This window comes from Oncorhynchus nerka, linkage group LG8, assembly GCF_034236695.1.
Source record: "Oncorhynchus nerka isolate Pitt River linkage group LG8, Oner_Uvic_2.0, whole genome shotgun sequence".
Lineage (NCBI taxonomy): Eukaryota > Metazoa > Chordata > Actinopteri > Salmoniformes > Salmonidae > Oncorhynchus > Oncorhynchus nerka.
In genome coordinates, this window is record NC_088403.1 from 49749954 (window position 1) to 49773688 (window position 23735).

At 45.0% G+C, this 23735-nt stretch overlaps 3 protein-coding genes and 1 long non-coding RNA gene across 4 annotated transcripts; 1 reads left to right on the top strand and 3 right to left on the bottom strand.

Moving 5' to 3' along the window:
- Positions 1–14: 14 nt before the first annotated feature.
- On the bottom strand, positions 15–1645 carry zgc:103586. Its single transcript, XM_029667251.2, has 5 exons — positions 1472–1645; positions 1193–1321; positions 933–1044; positions 606–663; positions 15–373 (listed from the first exon to the last, which is right to left on the bottom strand). The coding sequence occupies exons 1-5, from the start codon at positions 1476–1478 to the stop codon at positions 263–265; spliced, it is 417 nt and encodes a 138-aa protein (XP_029523111.1). The 5' UTR covers positions 1479–1645; the 3' UTR covers positions 15–262.
- Positions 1646–3550: 1905 nt separating this feature from the next.
- On the top strand, positions 3551–8653 carry LOC135572713 (uncharacterized). The gene is made up of 4 exons (XM_065021141.1): positions 3551–5010; positions 6291–6606; positions 6848–6887; positions 8337–8653. The coding sequence occupies exons 1-4, from the start codon at positions 4472–4474 to the stop codon at positions 8651–8653; spliced, it is 1212 nt and encodes a 403-aa protein (XP_064877213.1). The 5' UTR covers positions 3551–4471.
- Positions 8654–13556: 4903 nt separating this feature from the next.
- On the bottom strand, positions 13557–19161 carry LOC135572948 (transmembrane protein 272-like). The gene is made up of 5 exons (XM_065021886.1): positions 19030–19161; positions 18596–18679; positions 18455–18505; positions 18114–18305; positions 13557–16117 (listed from the first exon to the last, which is right to left on the bottom strand). The coding sequence occupies exons 2-5, from the start codon at positions 18648–18650 to the stop codon at positions 15882–15884; spliced, it is 534 nt and encodes a 177-aa protein (XP_064877958.1). The 5' UTR covers positions 18651–18679; positions 19030–19161; the 3' UTR covers positions 13557–15881.
- Positions 19162–19833: 672 nt separating this feature from the next.
- LOC115133767 (uncharacterized) lies at positions 19834–23503 on the bottom strand. The gene is made up of 2 exons (XR_003864252.1): positions 23349–23503; positions 19834–20324 (listed from the first exon to the last, which is right to left on the bottom strand). It is a non-coding gene; the product is annotated as an uncharacterized LOC115133767 (long non-coding RNA).
- Positions 23504–23735: the final 232 nt, after the last annotated feature.

The following is a 23735-nucleotide window of genomic DNA, read 5'->3' on the forward strand; positions in this document are numbered from 1 at the left end:
CATGAATACACACAAACGTTAAAATCATATGGTTTTATTTCATGCACAGTCATTTTAATGGTAGTTGAACATAGTTGTATTTCCTCTTCTGAAAAAAAAATGGTATATAATATTTCTAAATATAAATTCTGCCTGGCTGTACCACTACGTCTAAATGGAATGTGGCGAGAAGAAGTATTTTGAATGTGTAATATCATATCTATACTGTGTGAATGACTGTGACTATGTAGGCTAACTATGGCTATGTCCTTGGCTGTGTCAGTTAATGTCCTAGGTGGGCTGGGGAGAAAGCTAGAGGGAGCAGTTCTTTAAGGCTGGTTTCTTTGTATGAGCCATCTGGCTTAGTCAAGTACACAACCCAATCTGTTCCAAACTGGGGAGAGAGAGAAAGAGCGAGAGAGATAGTGATTTATAACACAGTTGACAACTACACACACACACACACACACACACACACACACATATATAAAATGTAACTATAAGTAGTAACATTTTTATAAAGATTTAGAGGCACATTGTGTACAAACATACAAACATAATCCCTGCCTGCTGCCTGTGGATATATTATTATATTTAGTTCTGTGAAATATCAGTGGTGACCTTACCTCAATGAGCACCTGCCGACAAGCTCCACAAGGTCCAACAAAACTATCTTTGATGTCACTACAGAACACACACACAGAGAGAGAGAACTTGCTTTGGCAATGTAAACATATGTTTCACATTCCAATAAAGCCCCTTAAATTGAAAATGGAATTAAATGGAATTTGAAGAGAGAGAGAGAGAGAGAGAGAGAAAACAGCCAGCCAGAGGCATGGTTAGCCTGGTTATTAGAGATCATGGTTATAGACAATTCAATATGTTCAGTCTCACCAGTCGTAGAAGTAATGTAGAAGGTATAAATATGAAGGGCTACTGGGCCAGTATCTCACCATGTAACAGCGATAGCACTGAATTTCCTGTGTCCCTCTGCTACGGCTCTCTGTATTGCTGTTCGCTCAGCACACACTGTGAGCCCAAAAGAGGCATTTTCCACATTGCAACCTATTACACAAACAAACACACACAAAGGACAACATATTACATGTCGAAATCGATTTGACTGTAATTAGCATAAAATGTCAAATGTGCTGCTGAGAGAGGAAAAGTGACATCAGTCAGTAATATCTAAGCTCCTTGACTAAGATATTACCCGTAATTATAGCGCCATCTGCTGTCAATATGGCGGCACCGACCGGGAACCGGCTGTAAGGGCAATATGCCATTTCCCGTGCATGCATGCACTTTAAAACGAGCTCCTTGACTTTTGCGTTGTCCGTGCCTGGGATAGGAGTAGGACACAGAAGATAGAAAATTAACACACACTTACAAACGTAATGCTTTTAACTCTGCACATTTAGGATTGTCCTACTGTGTTTAAAATACTGTTGGCAATAAAAGATAGCTGTCTCTCTATTGTTAGTGCACTTGCCTGCCATATCAGTTGGAATCGAAAAGGGTCTTCCACTAGTAGGCTATGCAACATTGAATCCTTTTGAAACGGAGAAATTGGAGATCAGAGTAGGACAACTTCATTCAAATTACGGCACCGAGGCAGCAGCGCACAAGTTGGTTTTGTCTTGCAAATGTATCATACATCAGAAGGGACTAACTCACGCTTATATAATGTTGACCTTTACGCCATTGGTTGGTTGAACGTGTGCGTCATTTTGGGGAGATTTGCAATGTGCCACCAGCCACAGCGGAACCAGGCATTTCGTTGTTCTGTTGAGACTACAGTAAACACACATTCAAAGAATACATACAATTACATATTTTGCAAGGTGACCAGTTTTCTTGCTAACTTTATTTGTAATTAAAGTGACAGAAAGGCTTGCATACACATACAGTGGTGTAGGGGCTATAAGTATATGCCCAAATACCCACTTTTTGGTTTGGAGAGTTTTTTTTCTACACCGCATTTCGATCATCCAGACCTCAAGTAAGCGATATTGCACCTTCTCACACCATGTGTGAATTAATTGTCACGTGTGAACACTAATACATGATCAAATTAGTCCAAAGTAAATTCCCAACCATGTGGATTGTGTCACGACTCCGACCGAAGGACGCTTCCCTTCCCGGTCGGGTGGCGCTCCGCGGTCGTCGTCCTACTAGCTGCCACTGATTATTTCCTCCCCCTTCTTATGTGTTTATTGAGTGCACCTGTTTTGAGTTAGGTAATATAGTAGTGAGGCTTTATTAGTCAGCCGGCCCGCCTGGTTCCTTGTGCGGGATTAATTATTGTGACCGTCTGTTTGGTGTACTTGTGTGCACGTCTATGGGTTTCGTGGTTTCCCATTTTTGTGGTTTTTCCTGGACAGTTTAAGTCCCCCTGTTTGGGGCGTTTGTTTGTTCATTACGCCCTGTGTTTTCGTGGGGTTGGTTTATGTTCACCGTTTCTTTGTGCATTAAAAAAGCACTCCCCTGAACTCTCTGCTTCCTGCGCCTGACTTCTCACCCACTACACTCAGATCGTTACAGAATCCCGCACCCGGAGGATTGGAGTCAGCAGGAGCAACAGCCACTCCCCTCCCATCGGTCTCCTCTCTCCACCTTCGCCCCCCCCTTCAGGACTCCCCATCTCCCGACTCCAGCACCCTCCGTCTTACGCTCCCGAGGGTCTATGATGGAGCGGCGGCAGGGTGCCAGGGGTTCTTACTCCAGGTAGAACTGTACCTGGCCACTGTCAGACCCACTCCCTCGGGAGCGGAGAGGGTGAGCGTCCTCATCTCCTGCCTCACGGGTCGTGCTCTGGAGTGGGCAAACGCAGTCTGGAATGGCCCAGACTCAGCGAAGGAGCACTACCCCGAGTTTTCTCGCCGCTTCCGCGCCGTATTTGACCACCCTCCAGATGGCCGAGCGGTGGGAGAACGACTATTCCATCTCCGGCAGGAGAAGAGGAGCGCCCAGGATTACGCGTTGGAGTTCCGTACCTTGGCGGCAGGATCCGGGTGGAACGACAGGGCCCTTATCGACCACTACCGGTGTAGTCTCCGGGAGGACGTCCGCAGGGAGCTAGCGTGTCGGGACACCGCTCTTTCCCTGGATGAGCTAATTGACATGTCCATCCGACTGGACAATCTGCTGGCTGCCCGCGGGCGTTCGGAGAGGGTCCTGTGTGTTCCACCACCCAGCACCTCCACTCCCGTTCCGATGGAGTTGGGAGGGGCTTTGCCGAGGGGTACCGGAGGAGGAGGCTCCCTCTGCACCAGCTGTGATCGGAGAGGACACACGGCCGATCGGTGCTGGGGGGGTCCGTCTGGGAGTCGAGATGGCAGGCGGAACATTTCTCGATCACCCCAGGTGAGTCAGCACCAAACTCACCCAGAACCCCCTGTTGGTCACATGTTTGTCTTGATTTTTTTTTCTTAACTTTTTCCCCTCTTCCCAGCATAGGTCGCTAGTCGATTCAGGCGCAGCTGGGGACTTTATGGATCGCGGACTCGCTATTAAATTAGGTGTTCCGCTTGTACCGATAGATTCTCCCTTTCCCGTGCACTCCCTAGATAGCCGGCCATTAGGGTCAGGGGTGGTCAGGGAGACCACGGGTCCACTGGACATGGTAACGCAGGGGAATCATAGGGAGCGTATCAGTCTCTATATTATTGATTCGCCTGCGTTTCCAGTGGTGCTAGGGATTCCCTGGCTGGCCCGGCACAATCCTACAATTTTGTGGAGACAGGGGGTGGTCAGGGGAGTGTTCTGGAAGGTGTCTGGGAGTTTCCGTCGGTGCCACCTCGGTGGAAATTCCTGACCAGGGTCCCACAGTGTGCATTCCCCCCGAGTATGCCGATTTAGCAATCGCTTTTAGTAAAAAGAAGGCGACTAAATTACCACCACATCGACCGGGAAGGGATTGTGCGATAGATCTCCAGGGTAACGCTGCGCTTCCCAAGAGTCACGTGTACCCATTGTCCCAAGAGGAGACGTTGGCTATGGAGACATATATCACGGCGTCTCTGGGACAGGGGTACATTCGGTCCTCCATTTCACCCGTCTCCTCGAGTTTCTTTTTTGTGAAGAAAAAGGAGGGAGGTTTGCGTCCGTGTATTGATTATAGAGGTCTAAATGCCATCACAGTGGGGTTCAGCTACCCACTACCTCTCATTGCTACGGCAGTGGAATCCTTTCAGGGAGCGCAGTTCTTCACAAAATTGGATCTCAGGAGCGCGTATAGCCTGGTGCGTATTCGGAAGGGAGACGAGTGGAAAACCGCATTCAGTACCACATCGGGCCACTATGAGTACTGCGTCATGCCGTATGGGTTAAAAAATGCTCCAGCCGTTTTCCAATCCTTTGTAGACGAGATTCTCAGGGACCTGCACGGTCAGGGAGTGGTTGTTTATATCGATGACATTCTGATCTACTCGGCCACTCACGCCGCGCATGTGTCTCTGGTACGCAAAGGTGCTTGGTAGACTGCTGGAGCATGACCTATACGTCAATGCTGAGAAGTGTGTTCTCCAAACGAGCCGTCTCCTTTCTGGGTTATCGCATGGGTTTTGCCAACTACTACCGGAGGTTTATCCGGGGTTTTGGCCAGGTAGCAGCTCCCATTACCTCAATGCTGAAGGGTGGCCCGTTGCGGTGGTCAGCCGAGGCGGACAGAGCTTTCAACAAGTTGAAGGCGCTGTTCACGGAGGCACCCGTGTTGGCGCATCCGGACCCCTCTCTAGCATTTATAGTGGAGGTGGACGCGACCGAGGCTGGGGTGGGTGCCGTGCTATCACAGCGCTCGGGTACGCCACCAAAACTCCAACTCCGCCCCTGCGCTTTCTTCTCGAGGAAGCTCAGCCCAGTGGAGCGTAACTATGATGTGGAGGACCGGGAGTTGTTAGCGGTGGTCAGGGCTCTGAAGGTGTGGAGACACTGGCTTGAGGGGGCTAAGCACCCCTTTTTCATCTGGACCGACCACCAAAATCTGGAGTATATTCGGGCAGCTAGGAGACTGAACCCGCGTCAGGCAAGGTGGGCCATATTTTTCACCCGATTCCGGTTCACTTTATCGTATAGACCGGGCTCCCAGAACGTGAAGGCGGACGCACTGTCCCGCCTTTACGACACGGAGGATAGGTCCACCGAACCTACTCCCATCCTTCCGGCCTCAAAGCTGATAGCACCAGTGGTATGGGAGGTGGACTCGGACATCGAGCGGGCGTTACGGGCTGAACCCGCGCCTCAGTGTCCGGCGGGGCAGAAGTACGTGCCGCTTGGTGTTCGGGACCAACTGATTCGGTGGGCTCACGTCCTACCCTCCTCGGGTCACCCTGGGGTGAGGAGGACAGTGGGGAGCCTTCGGGGGAGGTATTGGTGGCCTACCTTGGCTAGGGACGTTAAGGTTTATATCTCCTCCTGTTCGGTATGCGCTCAGAGTAAGGCTCCTAGGCACCTTCCTAGAGGGAAGTTTTACAACCCCTCCCCGTTCCACAATGGCCATGGTCACATCTATCCGTAGATTTCCTGACCGACCTTCCCCCGTCTCAGGGCAACACCACGGTTCTGGTGATTGTGGATCGGATCTCTAAGTCCTGCCGTCTCCTCCCGTTGCCCGGTATCCCTACAGCCCTACAGACTGCGGAGGCATTATTCACCCACGTCTTCCGGCACTACGGGGTGCCGGAGGACATAGTTTCTGATCGGGGCCCCCAGTTCACGTCCCGAGTATGGAGGGCGTTCATGGAGCATCTGGGGGTCTCGGTCAGCCTGACCTCCGGTTATCACCCCGAAAGTAATGGGCAGGTGGAGAGAGTAAACCAGGAGGTGGGTAGGTTTCTGCGGTCGTACTGCCAGGACCGGCCAGGGGAGTGGGCGAGATACATCCCCTGGGCCGAAATGGCCCAGACCTCACTACGCCACTCCTCTACTAATGTGTCCCCCTTTCAGTGTGTGTTGGGGTACCAGCCGGTCCTGGCACCGTTGCATCCGAGCCAGACCGAGGCTCCTGCGGTGGAGGAATGGGTGCAGCACTCCAAAGAGACCTGGAGGGCCGTCCAGGAATCCCTTCAACAGGCTAGTGGACGGCAGAAAAGGAGTGCTGACCGCCACCGCAGTGAGGCCCCCGTGTTTGTACCGGGGGACAGGGTCTGGCTCTCGACCCGAAACCTGCCCCTCCGCGTGCCCTGCCGGAAGCTTGGGCCGCAGTGTGTAGGGCCTTTCAAAGTCCTGAGGAGAATAAACGAGGTGTGTTATCGATTACAACTCCCTTCCTATTATCGTATTAACCCCTCGTTTCATGTGTCTCTCCTCAGGCCGGTGGTAGCTGGTCCCCTACAGGACGGTGAGGTGCCGGAGGTCCCTCCTCCCCCTCTGGACATCGAGGGGTCCCCGGCGTATACGATACGGGCCATTCTGGACTCGAGACGCCGGGTGAGGGGCCTGCAGTACCTCGTGGACTGGGAGGGGTACGGTCCGGAGGAGAGGTGCTGGGTACCGGTGGGGGACATTTTGGATCCGTCAATGTTGAGGGATTCCCATCGCCTCCATCCGGATCACCCTGCGCCTCGTCCTCCGGGTGGACCTCGAGGCCGGTGTCGGTGCGCTCTGGGAGCCGGGCGTCAAGGGGGGGTACTGTCACGACTCCAACCGAAGGACGCTTCCCTTCCCGTCCTACTAGCTGCCACTGATTATTTCCTCCCCCTCCTAATGTGTTTATTGAGTGCACCTGTTTTGAGTTAGGTAATATAGTAGTGAGGCTTTATTAGTCAGCTGGCCCGCCTGGTTCCTTGTGCGGGATTAATTATTGTGACCGTCTGTTTGGTGTACTTGTGTGCACGTCTATGGGTTTCGTGTTTTCCCATTTTTGTAGTTTTTCCTGGACAGTTTAAGTCCCCCTGTTTGGGGCGTTTGTTTGTTCATTACGCCCTGTGTTTTCGTGGGGTTGGCTTATGTTCACCGTTTCTTTGTGCATTAAAATAGCACTCCCCTGAACTCTCTGCTTCCTGCGCCTGACTTCTCACCCACTACACTCAGTTACAGATTGACTCAAATTAAATGTTTGCCTGCAATTATTCTCATTACATTTACATTTAACATTACATTTACATTTAAGTCATTTAGCAGACGCTCTTATCCAGAGCGACTTACAAATTGGTGCTTTCACCTTATGACATCCAGTGGAACAGCCACTTTACAATAGTAGGTTTCTCATCAGCAACCTACACTTTAGCCCAATGAACATATCTTAAGGAAATTAGCTATCAACATAAATCATATTTAATTGTCTGTTATCAAGATTATATGAGAATAATGTAATGTAATCTATTTCCGAAAAAAGTAGCCATTTTTATTCACTTAAAAATACATGTAAAAACGTAAATGCTCAGGATATGGCTTCTGCAAGCACCAACATCCCTCTCAGAAAAGTTGACAATCCCAAAATGCACACATTTAACACACATGTAAAGAACGGAGGCGCAGTCTGTTAAAAAAAACTGAAAGCCTCTCCATATTAACGTGCGAATCCACTGACACAAGACCAATATGTTCTTAATGTTTTTTTTAGGAGAGCATGGTGAAGATAAAGTTATTCTAGCTGATAAGGTGTAGGCCTATTTACAGGCAGTAAACTATTCAACAGTGTCAGAATAGCTATCATTCAGAGTACCTGCGCTTTTACGCGTGCTTAGTGGAGGCGGAGAAGCATATCTCACCAAATACTGTGGTCTTAACAGAGTTGGGGAAGTTGTTGGGTTATTTCTATAGCGAATGAAAATAGGCTAGCCATTTATGTTCTGAGAATAGTTAACCTTTCCTCTCTACATTTTCAGACATAAAAATGGCTATCATACATACCCATTAGGGTTGAATATTTCCCGATATTTAAAAAATGTTCCATTCCAGAGGGTACGCGGTATGTCAAAACCGGAAGTGTCAATAAAAAGCATTATGAAGCATATGAATATGTCTGGATTTGATTAGAGCTTTTGTCACGCCCTGACCATAATTTGCTTTGTATGTTTATATGTTTTATTTGGTCAGGGTGTGATCTGAGTGGGCATTCTATGTTGGATGTCTAGTTTGTCTGTTTCTGTGTTTGGCCTGATATGGTTCTCAATCAGAGGCAGGTGTTAGTCGTTGTCTCTGATTGGGAACCATATTTAGGTAGCCTGTTTTGTCATTGTGGGTTGTGGGTTGTGGCTGATTGTCTATGTGTAGTGTTTGTGTTCTTATTATAGCTTCACGGTCGTTATTCGTTTATTGTTTTGTGTTCAGTGCTTTCTTTAATTAAAGTATCATCATGAACACATACCACGCTGCATATTGGTCCTCCAATACTTCTCGCTTCTCTTTGTCAGATGAGGAGGACCAAGACAGCCGTGACAGAATCACCCACCAAAAAAGGACCAAGCGGCATGGTAATGGGCAGCAGCAGCAGCGATGTCAGGATTTCTGGACATGGGAGCGAGATCTGGACTGTGTCACTACTTGGGAGGAGATAGACAGGTGGGTGGTCGACCCAGGGAGAGTGCCGGAGCCCGCCTGGGATTCTCTGGAGCAGTGTGAGGAGGGATACTGGCAAATGGAGTCAGCACGGCGGCGCTGTAGGAAGCCCGAGAGGCAGCCCCAAAACTTTCTTGGGGGGAGGCACAGGGAGTGTGGCAAAGCCAGGTAGGAGACCTGCGCCAATTTCCAGCTCCTCGTATCGGCCGGGCTAGAGCGGGCATCGAGCCAGGTGCCATGAAGCCGGCTCTACGCATTTGGTCTCCAGTGCTTCTCCTTGGGCCGGCGTACATGGCACCAGCCTTACGCATGGTGTCCCCGATTCGCCAGCACAGCCCAGTGCGGCCTATTCCACCTTGCCGCACTGGTTGGGCTACGGGGAGCATTCCACCAGGTAAGGTTGGGCAGGCTCGGTGCTCAAGAGCTCCAGTGCACCTGCACGGTCCGGTTTATCCAGTGCCACCTCCACGCACCAGCCCTCCGGTGGCAGCCCCCCGCACCAGGCTGTCTCTCCGTCTTCTGCCTACAGGGTCTCCCGCCTGTCCAGCGCTGTCAGAGCCTTCCTCCTCTCCAGAGCTGCTAGAGTCTCCCGTATGTCCTGAGCTGCTAGAGTCTCCCGTCTGTCCTGAGCTGCTAGAGTCTCCCGTCTGTCCTGAGCCGCTAGAGTCTCCCATCTGTCCTGAGCCGCTAGAGTCTCCCGTCTGTCCTGAGCCGCTAGAGTCTCCCGTCTGTCCTGAGCCGCTCAGAGCCGGCAGTCTGTCCTGAGCCGTCAGAGCCGGCAGTCTGTCCTGAGCCGTCAGAGCCCCCAGTCTGTCCTGAGCCGCCAGTCTGTCCTGAGCCATCAGTCAGCCAGGAGCTGCCAGAGCCGCCAGTCAGCCAGGAGCTGCCAGAGCCGTCAGTCAGCCAGGACCTGCCAGGGCCGCCAGCCAGCCAGGACCTGCCAGGGCCGCCAGCCAGCCAGGGGCTGCCAGAGCCGCCAGCCAGCCAGGGGCTGCCAGAGCCGTCAGCCAGTCCTGAGCTACCCTTCAGTCCTGAGCTACCCTTCAGTCCTGAGCTGACCCTCAGTCCGGAGCTGCCCCTCAGTCCGGAGCTGCCCCTCAGTCCAGTGGGGCCCTTTAGTAGGGTTGCCAGTCCAAGGTCGGTGGCGAGGGTCTCCATTCCTAGGAGGCCACAGAAGCGGACTAAGACTATGGTGGAGTGGGGTCCACGTCCAGCGCCAGAGCCGCCACCGCGGACAGATGCCCACCCAGACCCTACCCTATAGGTTCAGGTTTTGCGGCCGGAGTCCGCACCTTGGGGGATGTTCCGTTTTTCCATTCAAATGACGAACACTTACCACGCTGCGTTTTGGTCCGCTTCTTACGACGATCGTGACAGCTTTGATGATCAGCATGAAAACTCTAACCTGATGCTACCTGAGCCTGGTGAGCCAAGTATTAAAAACATTTTTTGAGCCCTACAATAAAGAAATGCAATGAGCTCAAGCCCCAAAAATGCCCAAATGATTTTGCCTTTATCCAATATGTATAGGCTATATCAGTGGTTTCCAAACTTTTTATAGTCCCGTACCCCTTCAAACATTCAACCTCCAGCTGCGTACCCCCTCTAGCACCAGGGTCGGAGCACTCTGAAATGTAGTTTTTTTGCCATCATTGTAAGCCTGCCACACACACTATATGATACATTTATTAAACATAAGAATGAGTGTGAGTTTTTGTCACAACCCGGCTCGTGGGAAGTGACGTAGAGCTCTTATAGGACCAGGGCACAAATAATAATATATTAATAATCAATCATTTTGCTCTTTATATAGCAATCTTACATATAAAACCTTAAAACCTTATTTGTCTAAAATTGTGAATTACTCACCACAGGTTAATGAGAAGGGTGTTCTTGAAAGGATGCACATAACTCTGCAATGTTGGGTTGTATTGGAGAGAGTCCCAGTCTTAAATCATTTCCCAGACTCTGTGCCTGTATTTAGTTTTCATGTTAGTGAGGGCCGAGAATCCAATCTCACATAGGTACGTGGTTGCAAAGGGCATCAGTGTCTTAACAGCGCGATTTGTATAACCTCTGATGTTCAGGGATTGAGTCTGTTGTAGAGGATCAGCTTGAGCAAAGTGAGGTGTAGAATCACTGATCTACAAATAGTATTCCCTGCCAAATAATAGGCTTTGTGCAATTAAGATTTGTAGTCACTGGAGGAAAAAGGAATCAAGTATCAACTCTGATTCCCGGCAGTGCTTTGAGTATGGAAGGGAACACAGAGGATGGAATTCACAAGCATCGATGAAGCCCTGAGCAGGCTGTAGTGATGCCCAAGACCAGTTTACGGTGCATTTGGAAAGTATTCAGACCCCTTGACTTTTTCCACATTTTGTTACGTAACAGCCTTAATCTAAAATTGATTAAATTAATTTATTTTCCTCATCAATCAACACAATAGCCCATAACAAAGTGAAAACAGATTTTTAGAATTTTTACAAATGTATTAAAATAAACAACTGAAATACCTTATTTACATAAGTATTCAGACCCTTAGCTATGAGCCTCGAAATTGAGTTGATTCAATTGATTGGGCATGATTAGGAAAGGCACACAAATCAAATCACATTTATTGGTCACATACACATATTTAGTAGATGTTATTGCGGGTGTAGCAAAATCCTAGTGTTCCTAGCTCCAACAGTGCAGTAATATCTAACAATTCACAACAATACACACAAATCTAATAGTAACATAATGAAATTAAGAAATATATAAATATTAGGACAAGCAATGGAGGAGTGACTATAATACAGTAGAATATAATATAGTATATACATATGAAATTAGTAAAGCAGTATGTAAACATTATTGAAGTGAATAGTGTTCCATTATTAACGTGACCAGTGATTCCATGTCTATGTATATAGGGAAGCAGCCTCTACGGTTCAGGGTTGAGTAACCGGGTGGTAGCCGGTTAGTGATGGCAGTCTACACCTGTCTATATAAGGTTCCATAGTTGACTGTGCATGCCAGAGAAAAAACTAAGCTATGAGGTTGAAGGAATTGTCCGTAGAGCTCCGAGAATGTGTGTAAGAATGGGAGGGTGGGGACAAGCGTGGCGTGGGTGGGCAAGGGTGAGTAAAGATGGGAGTTTGGGATACGCTTGGCTTGGGTGGGGTAAAGGGGGGAGAATTGTATTAATTGTATTGTTTTTTTGTGACTTGCAAACCCGCTGTAAAATGAATAAGAGTCCTGAAAAGACTAGGAAAGGATGTCAAATCATTATTATTCCTTGTTTGTCATTATAGCGAAGATTCAATGGTGGTTATTGGTGAAAATCGAGAGGGGCTTAATCCAGGGGACTCTGATGGGGTGACTGGGAGGGCATCAGACACGTCTCTGAGGTGTGCATGGGGCCTCCATTCATCCCATTTCAGTCACTTGGTGGACCCACTCTCCCCAAGTAGACCCCCACCAGCCACTATACTTTAATTGAATTTCTAAGGTAATACAACCTGGCCACAGTACTTAAGTAACAGTCTTTCTCCATTTTATGTACAATGACATAAACAAAACTTTTTTATTGGTACATTAGGAGAGAAGTTGAAGTTTAAAAGCCCTAAAAAGGCAAAGCGCCTCATAGTACAAAGTAGACCAACAAAATCCAATTTATCACATGGAATATGCACAGGCTTCATGATAGCATATGGTTCTTGAACACTTAAAGAGATTGTCAGCAGATGTGGCTTCCTGCAAGAGTTACATTTAAAAAAAAGGTCAAGGCCATCAGACTGTCAAACAGCCATCACTAGCACATTAGAGGCTGCTGCCTATGGGCATAGACTAAGAATCACTGGCCACTTTAAGGAATGGAACACTAGTCACTTTAATAACGTTTACATATCCGGCATTACTCATCTCATATGTATATACTGTATTCTATACTATTCTATGGTATCTTAGTCACTTAATAATATTTACATTTCTTGCATTACTCATCTAATATGTATATACTGTATTCTCTACTATTCTATGGTATCTTAGTCATTTAATGTTTACATATCTGCCATTACTCATCTCATGTGTATATACTGTTTTCTATACTATTTTACGGTATCTCATTCACTTAAAAATGTTCACATATCTTGCATTACTCATCTCACATGTATATACTGTATTCTATACTATTCTACTGTATCTTAGTCCGTTCCGCTCTGGCATCGCTCGTCCATATGTATAAAGTCTTAATTCATTCCTACTTAGATTTGGGTATATGTTGTATAATTAGTTAGATATTACTTGTTAGATATTACCGAACTGTCGGAGCTAGAAGCACAAGCATTTCGCTACACCCGCAGTAACATCTGCTAATCACGTGTATGTGACCAATACATTTGATTTGATTTTTGATTTGAGAGAAAGGCAGGTTGAGGTTGTCAGGATTAGAGTAGTACAGAAGGTGTAATATGCTCAGGCAGTGAAGAGAGTAGTAGAGGAAGATGGGTCCAGGCTGCCGGCCTGGTGTAGGATCAGATAGGGCCAAGTAGTGGAATATTGGTGAGATTTTAATGGCTGTAGGGTTCGTTGGTAGGGAATTATTTTCCCCTTTTCCCAGTTATTTTTCTCTTCCCTTTTTGTGTCACAAAGTGTAATGAATTCACACTCCAGAACAGTAGGCGGAAACACAGGACTAGATAAGATACATTTATGAATAGGGAGGCTGTGACTGGCCTCACACTCCAGTACAGTAAGTAGGTGGCGTATGCACCTCTTGGTTGCGATCAGCCAATACAAAGTTGAAGAAGAAGAGCACACAACTCTCAAGCGTTTGTTGCATGGAGCAGCTCACAGAAGAATGACATCGGGAGCCTGTAGGGTAGGTAGGAAAGACGTTTCAACTTATGATATCTACCAGTGTATGCTAACTAAGGGAACAATGGGTATGCAAACCAGGTATTGAAAACGTTTAGTCCGAAGTCTTGTTTGAATCTTTGCAAAGCGCAATTCAGTCATCAGGCACTGTTTGAGTAAACAAGGCTTTACCAAAAAATCTTCACAATTAAATGACTCCAAAGTAGACAGAATGATATCATTATGATTTTTATAAATCGGGAGGGCATTCTTTTTTTTAGCGAACTCTGCCATCACATTTACACTGTAGGTCTACAGTTGAAGTCAGAAGTTTACATACACCCTAGCCAAATACATTTGAACTCAGTTTTTCACAATTCCTGACATTTAATCCAAGTAAAAAATCCTGTTTTAGGTCAGTTAGGATCACCACTTTATTGTAAGAATGTGAAATGTCAGAATACTAGTAGAGAGAATGATTTATTTCAGCTTTTATTTCTTTCATCACATTCACAGTGGGTCAGAAGTTAACATATACTCAATTAGTATTTGGTAGCATTGCCTTTAAATTGTTTAACTTGGGTCAAACGTTCCGGGTAACCGTCCACAAGCTTCCCACAATAAGTTGGATGAATTTTGGCCCATTCCTCCTGACAGAGCTGGTGTAACTGAGTCAGGTTTGTAGGCCTCCTTGCTTGCACACACCTTTTCAGTTCAGCCCACAGATTTTCTATAGGATTGAGGTCAGAACTTTGTGATGGCCACTCCAATACCTTGATTTTGTTGTCCTCAAGTCATTTTGCCACAACTTTGGAAGTTTGCTTGGGGTCATTGTCCATTTGGAAGACCCATTTGCGACCAAGCTTTAACTTCCTGACTGATATCTTGAGATGTTGCTTCAATATATCCACATAATTTTCCATCATCATGATGCCATCTATTTTGTGAAGTGCACCAGTCCCCCCTGCAGCAAAGCACCCCCACAACATGATGTTGCCACCCCCGTGCTTCACGGTTGGGATGGTGTTCTTCGTCTTGCAAGCATCCCCCTTTTTCCTCCAAACGGTTCTATTTTTGTTTCATCAGACCAGAGGACATTTCTCCAAAAAGTACGGTCTTTGTCCCTATGTGCAGTTGCAAACCGTAGTATGGCTTTTTTATGGCGATTTTGGAGCAGTGGCATCTTCCTTGCTGAGTGGCCTTTCAGGTTATGTCGATATAGGACTAGTTTTACTGTGGATATAGATACAGACGAAGCGGTCTTCTGGTGAGGCTCCGGAGACGGGCATATCGCGCACCGCTCCCGAGCATACTACTCGCCAATGTCCAGTCTCTTGACAACAAGGTAGATTAAATCCGAGCAAGGGTAGCAATCCAGAGAGACATAAGAGACTGTAACGTTCTTTGCTTCACGGAAACATGGCTCACTCGAGACACGCTATCGGAGTCGGTACAGCCAGCTGGTTTCTTCACGCATCACGCCGACAAAAACAAGCATCTTTTTGGGAAGAAGAAGGGCGGGGGGGGGGGGGTATGCCTTATGATTAACGAGACGTGGTGTGATCATAACAACATACAGGAACTCAAGTCCTTCTGTTCACCTGACTTAGAATTCCTCACAATCAAATGTTGACCGCATTATCTACCAAGAGAATTCTCTTCGTTTATAATCACAACCGCATATATTCCCCCCCAAGCAGACACATCGATGGCCCTGAACGAAATTCATTTGACTCTATGTAAACTGGAAACCACATATCCTGAGGCTGCATTCATTGTAGCTGGGGATTTTAACAAGGCTAATCTGAAAACAAGACTCCCTAAATTCTATCAGCATATCGATTGTGCAACCAGGGCTGGTAAAACCCTGGATCATTGTTATTATAACTTCTGCGAAGTATAAAAGGAAGCTTCTAAAGCCATGACATAATTATATGGAATTTTCCAAGCTGTTTAAAAGCACAGTCAACTTAGTGTATGTTAACGTCTGACCCACTAGAATTGTGATACAGTGAATTATAAGTGAAATAATCTGTCTGTAAACAATTGTTGGAAAAATGACTTGTGTCATGCACAAAGTAGATGTCTGAACCGACTTGCCAAAACTATAGTTTGTGAACAAGAAATTTGTGGAGTGGTTGAAAAATGAGGTTTTAATGACTCCAACCTAAGTGTATGTAAACTTCTGATTTCAACTGTACGTTGTACACTAGGCTACAGAAACCCCGCTAGCCAAAAGGTATCTTGCTTGGTGTGAAACTGAATTAAATGGCAACTACACTTCCCCAAATATAGAATTTTAGATTTTTTTCCAGACCCCAAAAATTGTCTCATGATATGGTAAAAAAAGAAGAATTGCAATTGAGAGTGAATACCTGGAAAAACTATGGGAAAACAATTTTTCACACAGTGCGACTTTCCTTCACTGGGCAGAACATTTGGGAACATTATTGTATACCCACTTCTCCAGGCACCACAGACACACAGACACACAGACAGACAGACAGAAAGAAAGAACAGCAAAACCATGTCAGTGAGGTTTCTGTGCCACGGAGTTCTCAAGCGTCCACACCATACGATCTCTTATGTGAATGGAGTAGATGGTGTCCCCTAAATGCCATTTTCACACAGGTAAGGAAGATGAAGAACACTCCACAGAAGAACACCACAGCCATACAGATGCTGCCCAGGCTGTTGAACCAGAAAGCAAACAGGTATATCTTCCTCTGACAGTACTTCTCTCCACCGTTCGTGTCATAGTTCGGGGGATATATGGAGTACACCCACTCACTCCCTTAAGATACAGAGAAAAACGAGGAATAATGTCAGACAATAATAGGTACGGTGCATTCAGAAAGTATTCAGACCCCTTGACTCTTTCCACATTTTGTTACGTTACAGCCTTATTCTAAAATTGTTTAAATAAAGCAATTTCCTCATCAATCTACACACAATACTGTAGCACTATTGATCAAATCAAATAACATTTTATTAGTCACATGCACCGAATACAACAGGTGTAGTAGATCTTACAGTGAAATGCTTACTTATGAGCCCCTAACCGACAGTGCAGTTTCAGAAAATATGGATAAGAATAAGAGATAAAAGTAACAAGTTAAAGAGGAGAAGAAAGAAAGAAATAACAATATATACATAGAGGTGCCGGTACAGAGTCAATGTGCGGGGGCACCAGTTAGTTGAGGTAGTATGTGTATGTAGGTAGAGTTAATTAAAGTGACTATGCATAGATGACAACAGAGAGTGGCAGTGGTATTGAAGTTGCACAGGAAACAGGAAACGGAAGCCAATTGTTACTTACCGTCTTCATGTACTTGATGTGCTGGTAAACAACATGCATGGTAAAGTCTGATTAACTTGATTAACTATATATCTTTGTCTGTCGTGACTACATCACAAAGCATTTTGAAACAAATATTGCATAGTGACAAAGCAAAAACAGGTTTTTAGACATTTCTGGAAATGTATTAAATATAAAAACAGAAATACCTTATTTACATACAGTTGAAGTCAGATGTCTACATACACTTAGGTTGGAGTCATTAAAACTTGTTTTTCAACCACTCTGGTTGAAAGGGAGGTGACCAAGAACCAAATGGTCACTCTGACAGAGCTCCAGAGTTCCTCTGTGGAGCACTCCACCGATCAGGCCTTTATTGTAGAGTGGCCAGACGGAAGCCACTCCTTAGTGAAAGGCACATGACAGCCCACTTGGAGTTGGCCTGAATGCCAAGTGTCACGTCTGGAGGAAACCTGGCACCATCCCTACGGTGAAGCATGGTGGTGGCAGCATCATGCTGTGGGGAAGTTTTTCAGCGGCAGAGACTGGGAGACTAGTTAGGATAGACGGAAAGATGAATGTAGCAAAGTACAGAGAGATCCTTGATGAAAACCCACTCCAGAGCGCTCAGGACCTCAGAGTGGGGTGAAGGTTCACCATCCAACAGGACAACGACCCTAAGCACACAGCCAAGACAACGCAGGAGTGGCTTCGGGACAAATCTCTGAATGTCCTTGAGTGGCCCAGCCAGAACTAACTTGACCCCGATCGAACATCTCTGGAGAGACCTGAAAATAGTTGTGCAATGACGCTCCCCATCCACCCTGACAGGGCTTGAGAGGATCTGCACAGAAGAATGGGAGAAACTCTACAAATACAGGTGTGCCAAGCTTGAAGCATCATATCCAAGCAGACTCAAGGCTGTAACTGCTGTCAAAAGTGCTTCAACCAAGTACTGAGTAAATGGTCTGAATACATGTAAATGTGATATTTACATTTTAAATGTTTCATACATTTGCAAAGATTTCTAAAAACCTGTTTTTGCTTTGTCATTATGGGGTGCTGTGTGTAGATTGATGAGGGAAAATAACGATTTAGTCCATTTTAGAATAAGGCTGTAACGTAACATAATGTGGAAATAGTAAAGTAGTCCCCAATGCACTGTATATACAGATTTTGGGAAATAACGCTACTGTTTACTTTGTGACATACTGTGGAGTCTATGTATTGGTAATGACAATGTGAAGTTGGTGGTGCTAGGCTATTCTGCAACTTCCTGTGCACAAGTGTTCTGGTTGACCGGTTTGTGCACCAAAACTGTATTGTTTCCCCTAGCATCTCTACATGGCGAATCCTTTCAGTTAGTCTCCCATTGACATTAATGCATGAAGTGAAAATTTGACTTAAGTGGAAGATAGGATTTGCCCCTATGTGCCTATTGCCACCTCCTTCTCCCTTCCCTCAATCTCCTTTCCTCATCCCTCTTGTTTACCTGTGATGAACCAGCCGAGGTTGAAGAGTTGGAGGAGGAAGATGCAGGAGGAACACAGTAGGCTCAGGAAGCCAGTCTCCAGTGTGTTATTGAGGTAGGCTAGGAGCAGGGAGGCGATGGACGTCAGCCCGATCACCAGCAGGTAGATGGGGATATAAGGCTGTAAGGGGCAGTCATGTAGGTGCATAGCCCCTAAAGGAAGAAAGTGGAGATTGATTATATACACAGTATGTCAGTTTCTCTCAAAGGGTGGTTTTAGGCATCTTGCAGTATCTTATCCACCATCAGTGTCATTCTCGCAGTAAGGAGTATGGAGAGGAAAGGAAATATAATGTACACACCTAATCCCACTGCTGACATTAGAAACATCCACAGGATGATATTCAGCACAACTGTAGACAGAGAGATCAAGAGATCACAAACTCGACAACATGCTGAAAACACTGAACACTTGTTTGTTATATGAGAGGTAACTACTGTACCTATTGTTGAGATCAGACAGGATGACAGAACGGGAGACCTCTGTGAAGTCTCCATCTTTTGTGAGTCCTTTAAATCTAAAAGGACTAGACACAGGATTGGTCTCTGAACAGTCATTTCAACTTAAGATATTTGATAGATGGTTCCAGGTTCAAAGTTTTATTTACCAAATTGCAGACAGCAAAGACTCCGACATTTAAATATACTAGTTTCAGTTTTTATTCACTACTATACAATGTGCCACCAATAAATGATGGATAAGATAAAAACCAGCGTAGATATCGGTTCTTACTTGATTAACTTTATGTCAAATGCTGAAATCATAAATTAATGGTTGCCAGATGACGTGGAAATAAACACTGAACCCTCAAATTAGTTGTTGATAAAAGTATACTGTATTCAATACATAAAATATGTTTTATTTTGTATCTCTTACCTGTCTCTTTTGTGAAGGAGTGAATCTGTCAAGATTTTTGCTTTTCCGTTACCGTGTAGCCTCACAGCTTGTGCCATAATTAGTCAACTTTGAAACTTCTACCATTGAGGTAGGATGTTTTGAAATGCACCCTTGGGGCTAAGCAGAACCATTGCAACACCCCCTAACCACACTCTACAACACAACTCATACCCTGTCACGCCCTGACCTTTTTATGTCTCTATTTTAGTTTGGTCAGGGCGTGAGTTGGGGTGGGCATTCTATGTTTTGGTTCTGTGTGTTATATTTCTAGGTGTTTGGCCTGGTATGGTTCCCAATCAGAGGCAGCTGTCAATCGTTGTCTCTGATTGAGAACCATACTTAGGCAGCCTGTTTTCCCACTATGGGTTGTGGGTAGTTGTTTTCCGTTTCAGTGTTTGCACCATATGGGACTGTTTCGGTTTTCATTTATTCTCTTGTTCTTTTGTATTTAGTGTTCAGTTAATTAAAGGAAATATGAACACGTACCACGCTGAGCTTTGGTCTACTCCTTCTTCCTCAGACGAACATCGTTACATACCCTGTATAGAGAATTATTCTTAGCAGCCATTTCCTTTGCATTTTCTCTTTTCAAAGACTAACATTGCAAAAGCCAGAGTTACCAGAGTTACATTAATGAACAGAACGCTAGTTTGTAATATCTTTAAGACAGGATGTTTGAAAATAGTCCTCAAGGCACCACTTGATCGTTGCAACACTTCAAATTAGTGTATCCCAATGATAATGCATATAGTATGTACTGTATATTTCTCATTGAACTCAATGGGGAAGATGTTGTTTGATTTTATTAGCATACCAATGTGTTGATTTACAGTATATGACAAATAGACTGGATGGTTCAGCAATAAGGCAAGTCAAAAATCCTTTAGTCAAGATCACTCCTGTCCAGGCAGCCCGTAAACATTGTCAGCTTGTATGACATTTATGTTGCCATACATTCCTCACAGCCTGCCAAGGTACTAACGTCCCCTCACCGCCACAGCATTCCCATAGTTTGGAGTGTTTACAGCACACACCTCCCATAACATCTTCAGCAGCACTCGCAGCAGCAGCACTCACAGAAAGCAACACTGAAACTATCAACCACAGAGATCAAATTGCTGAAAGAACTTGATAATCCATGCGGAGAGTGTCACTGCACTTACAATGTCCAACATGATAGAGGTAGAGAATGTAAACAGTTTTGTCGCAGTATGTTTTGCTCCCGTAGGTCTGATCATAGTTGGGTGGATATACACTCTAGGTCATCCCATTACCTGTAGACAAAGAGGAAAAAAATGATAATACTGAATTATTAATGATGGCTTAAGGAGGACCATGCAAGAATGGAGAAGAATTCTTGCATGGTCCTCCTTAAGTCATTAGAGTATCCTGCCTTGGCACATCGCGCTGTTAAGACACTGATGCCCTTTGCAACCACATACATCTGTGAGAGTGGATTCTTGCCCCTCACTAGCATGAAAACTAAATACAGGCACAGACTGTGTGTGGAAAATGATTGAAGACAGACTCTTTCCAATACAACCCAGCATTTCAGAGTTATGTGCATCCTTTCAAGCACACCCTTCTCATTAACCTGTGGTGAGTTATTCACAATTTTCAATGACCAAATAAGTTTTTTTTAATCTACGATGGTTAAATAAAGAGCTAAATTATTGATTATTATTATATTATTATTTGTGCCCTGGTCCTATAAGAGCTCTATGTCACTTCCCACGAGCCGGGTTGTTACAAAAACTCACACTCATTGTTATGTTTAATAAATGTATCGTATAGTGTGTGTGGCAGGCTTATAATGATGGCAAAAAACACTTGTGAGTGCGCTGACCCTGGTGCTAGAGGGGGTACGCAGCTGGAGGTTGAATGTTTGAAGGGGTACGGGACTATAAAAAGTTTGGGAACCTCTTGTCTATATAACCTGGTTCAAACATTCATGACATTACCCTGAGGAAGGCACAGTGATGCCCGAAACATTGGTGTTTTACCCAATAAATTATTGGGAGTTCATGTGTATAGAGTGTGCAACTCTTTATTTGTTTTTATATCTTAGAGTTGATTCGCCGTTAGTCAGCACCTCGACACTAAATCATGTTCTCTGGGGGTACTCCAGCTCATGCTTTTTATTTGAGTATTGTGATTTGATAACATGTTTTGATGTCAAAGGCCCTGTACAGTGAAAATAAGAACTTTCCTAGAATTACAAATTATGGGATAAAAATGCTTTTTAATTCATTGGAACAGGGCCATGACATTATCGTCACAGACAGTGACAGACAGTGACGATAACGTCATGGCCCTGTTCCAATGAATTAAAAAGCATTTTTGTCCCATAATTTGTCATTCTAAAGTGGCTTCTGATTAAGTAAAATGTTCACAGGATGATACACTCTAGGTCATCCCATTACCTCTAGTCAAAGAGAAAAAAATGATAATACTGAATTATTAATGATGACTTAAGGAGGACCATGCAAGAATGGCTGGCTCCTATGTCTGTAGGAGCCAGCCATTCTTGCATATGAACTCTGTATGTAAAAGCATTACATGATCGCTGCCCATATCATTGCATAGTGCAGAAAATACACGAGAGTTCAAGGGCCTTGCTTTAACAAAGTTAGCAATTTTCCCTGTATTGTCCAAAACGTCTTTCAAGCTGTCAGGCATTCCCTTGGCAGCAAGAGCCTCACAGTGGATGCTGCAGTGCACCCAAGTGGTGTCGGGAGCAACTGCTTGCACACACGTTACCACTCCACTATGTTTCTCATCATGGCTTTTGCACCATCAGTACAGATAACAACATGATCAGCAGCAACGATTGGCTTCATAGAGACTGTTAGTGGAATTCCCGCGAGAGAGTAAAGGTTAATGTGATTGGATGTTACTTACTGCATTTGTCTAGGATACCTGTATTTGACATTGTGTTGTTATTTCGCTGAACACTAGCTTCTTATGGCTGGGGGCAGTATTGAGTAGCTTGGATGAATAAGGTGCCCAGAGTAAACTGCCTGCTACTCAGTCCCAGTTGCTAATATATGCATATTGTTCTTATATTTGGATAGACAACACTCTGAAGTTTCTAAAACTGTTTGAATGATGTCTGTGAGTATAATATAATTTATATGGCAGGCAAAAACCTGAGAAAAATCTGAGGTTGGTCGTTTTTCAACTCATTCCCAATTGAAGATACAGTGGGATATTGGTCATGTTGCACTTCCTAAGGCTTCCACTAGATGTCAACAGTCTTTAGAACCTTGTTTGATGCTTCTACTGTGAAGTGGGGTTGAACAAGTCATAGGTCTGCCAGAGAGCCACGAGCTGGCCACGGTCGTTCCCGTGAGAGCAAGCTCTGTTCCATTGCATTTCTACAGACAAAGGAATTCTCCGGTTGGAACATTATTGAAGATTTATGTTAAAAACATCCGAAAGATTTATTCTATACTTCGTTTGACATGTTACTACGGACTAACAGAACTTTTTAACTTTTTGTCTGCTCCTAGTGAACGCACTTTGTGAGTTTGGATTTGTTTACCAAACGCGCTAACAAAAGGAGCTATTTGGACATAAATGATGGACATTATCAAACAAATCAAGCATTTATTGTGGAACTGGGATTCCTGGGAGTGCATTCTGATGAAGATCATCAAAGGTAAGTGAATATTTATAATGTTATTTCTGACTGCACAATATGGCGGATATATTTTTGGCTTGTTTGGGCTCTGAGCACCGTACTCAGATTATTGCATGGTTTGCTTTTACCGTAAAGCTTTTTTGAAATCTGACACAGCGGTTGCATTAATAAAGACCATACACGAGAACACTACACAATACAAAACAACAAATGTGAAAACCGAAACAGTCCTATCTGGTGCAATGACACAAAGACAGAAGACAACCACCCACAATGTACCCACAGAATATGGCTGCCTAAATATGGTTCCCAATCAGAGACAACGATAGACAGCTGCCTCTAATTGAGAACCAATCTAGGCAACCATAGACCTACAAACTACCTAGAAAGGATACAGTCCCATCAACATACAAAAAACCCTAGACCAAACTAAACACATAAATCCCCCATGTCACACCCTGACCTAACCAAAATAATAAAGAAAACTAAGATAAGATAACTAACTAAGATAACTAAGGCCAGGGCGTGACAATATGGTAGACCATTCTTGAGGGGAAGGGGATGCACACTCTCCGCACGTAGCAGGGCATTGTGGTCTGTGAGCTCCTTTATGATCCATGTTGTTAGCTTCTAATTTTCAGAGTAAATAACTCACGGACAAGTTGAATTCTTCCCAAAGGGTCGATACAGCTGTATTCAGTCAAAGACATGGCTTCCCCTGTGGTGGTATTCATACCCCACTTTGGGTGGAGTCTCCTCCTTATCACTCCTCCTTATGCATTGTTCTTGCTAAGCAGGGAACTAAGTGGTTTGAGCCTTCAACGGTTTCTCCCCTTATCAGTACTGTCACATGCAATTGTTTTCCCTGCGCTCAGCCCCTCCCAAGCTTCATTATGGCACCCCTCATGTCTCTTTTGTAACTAATCAAATCAGATCAAATGTTATTGCTCACATACACATGATTAGCAGATGTTAATGCGAGTGTAGCGAAATGCTTGTGCTTCTAGTTCCTACCATGCAGTTATATCTAACAAGTAATCTA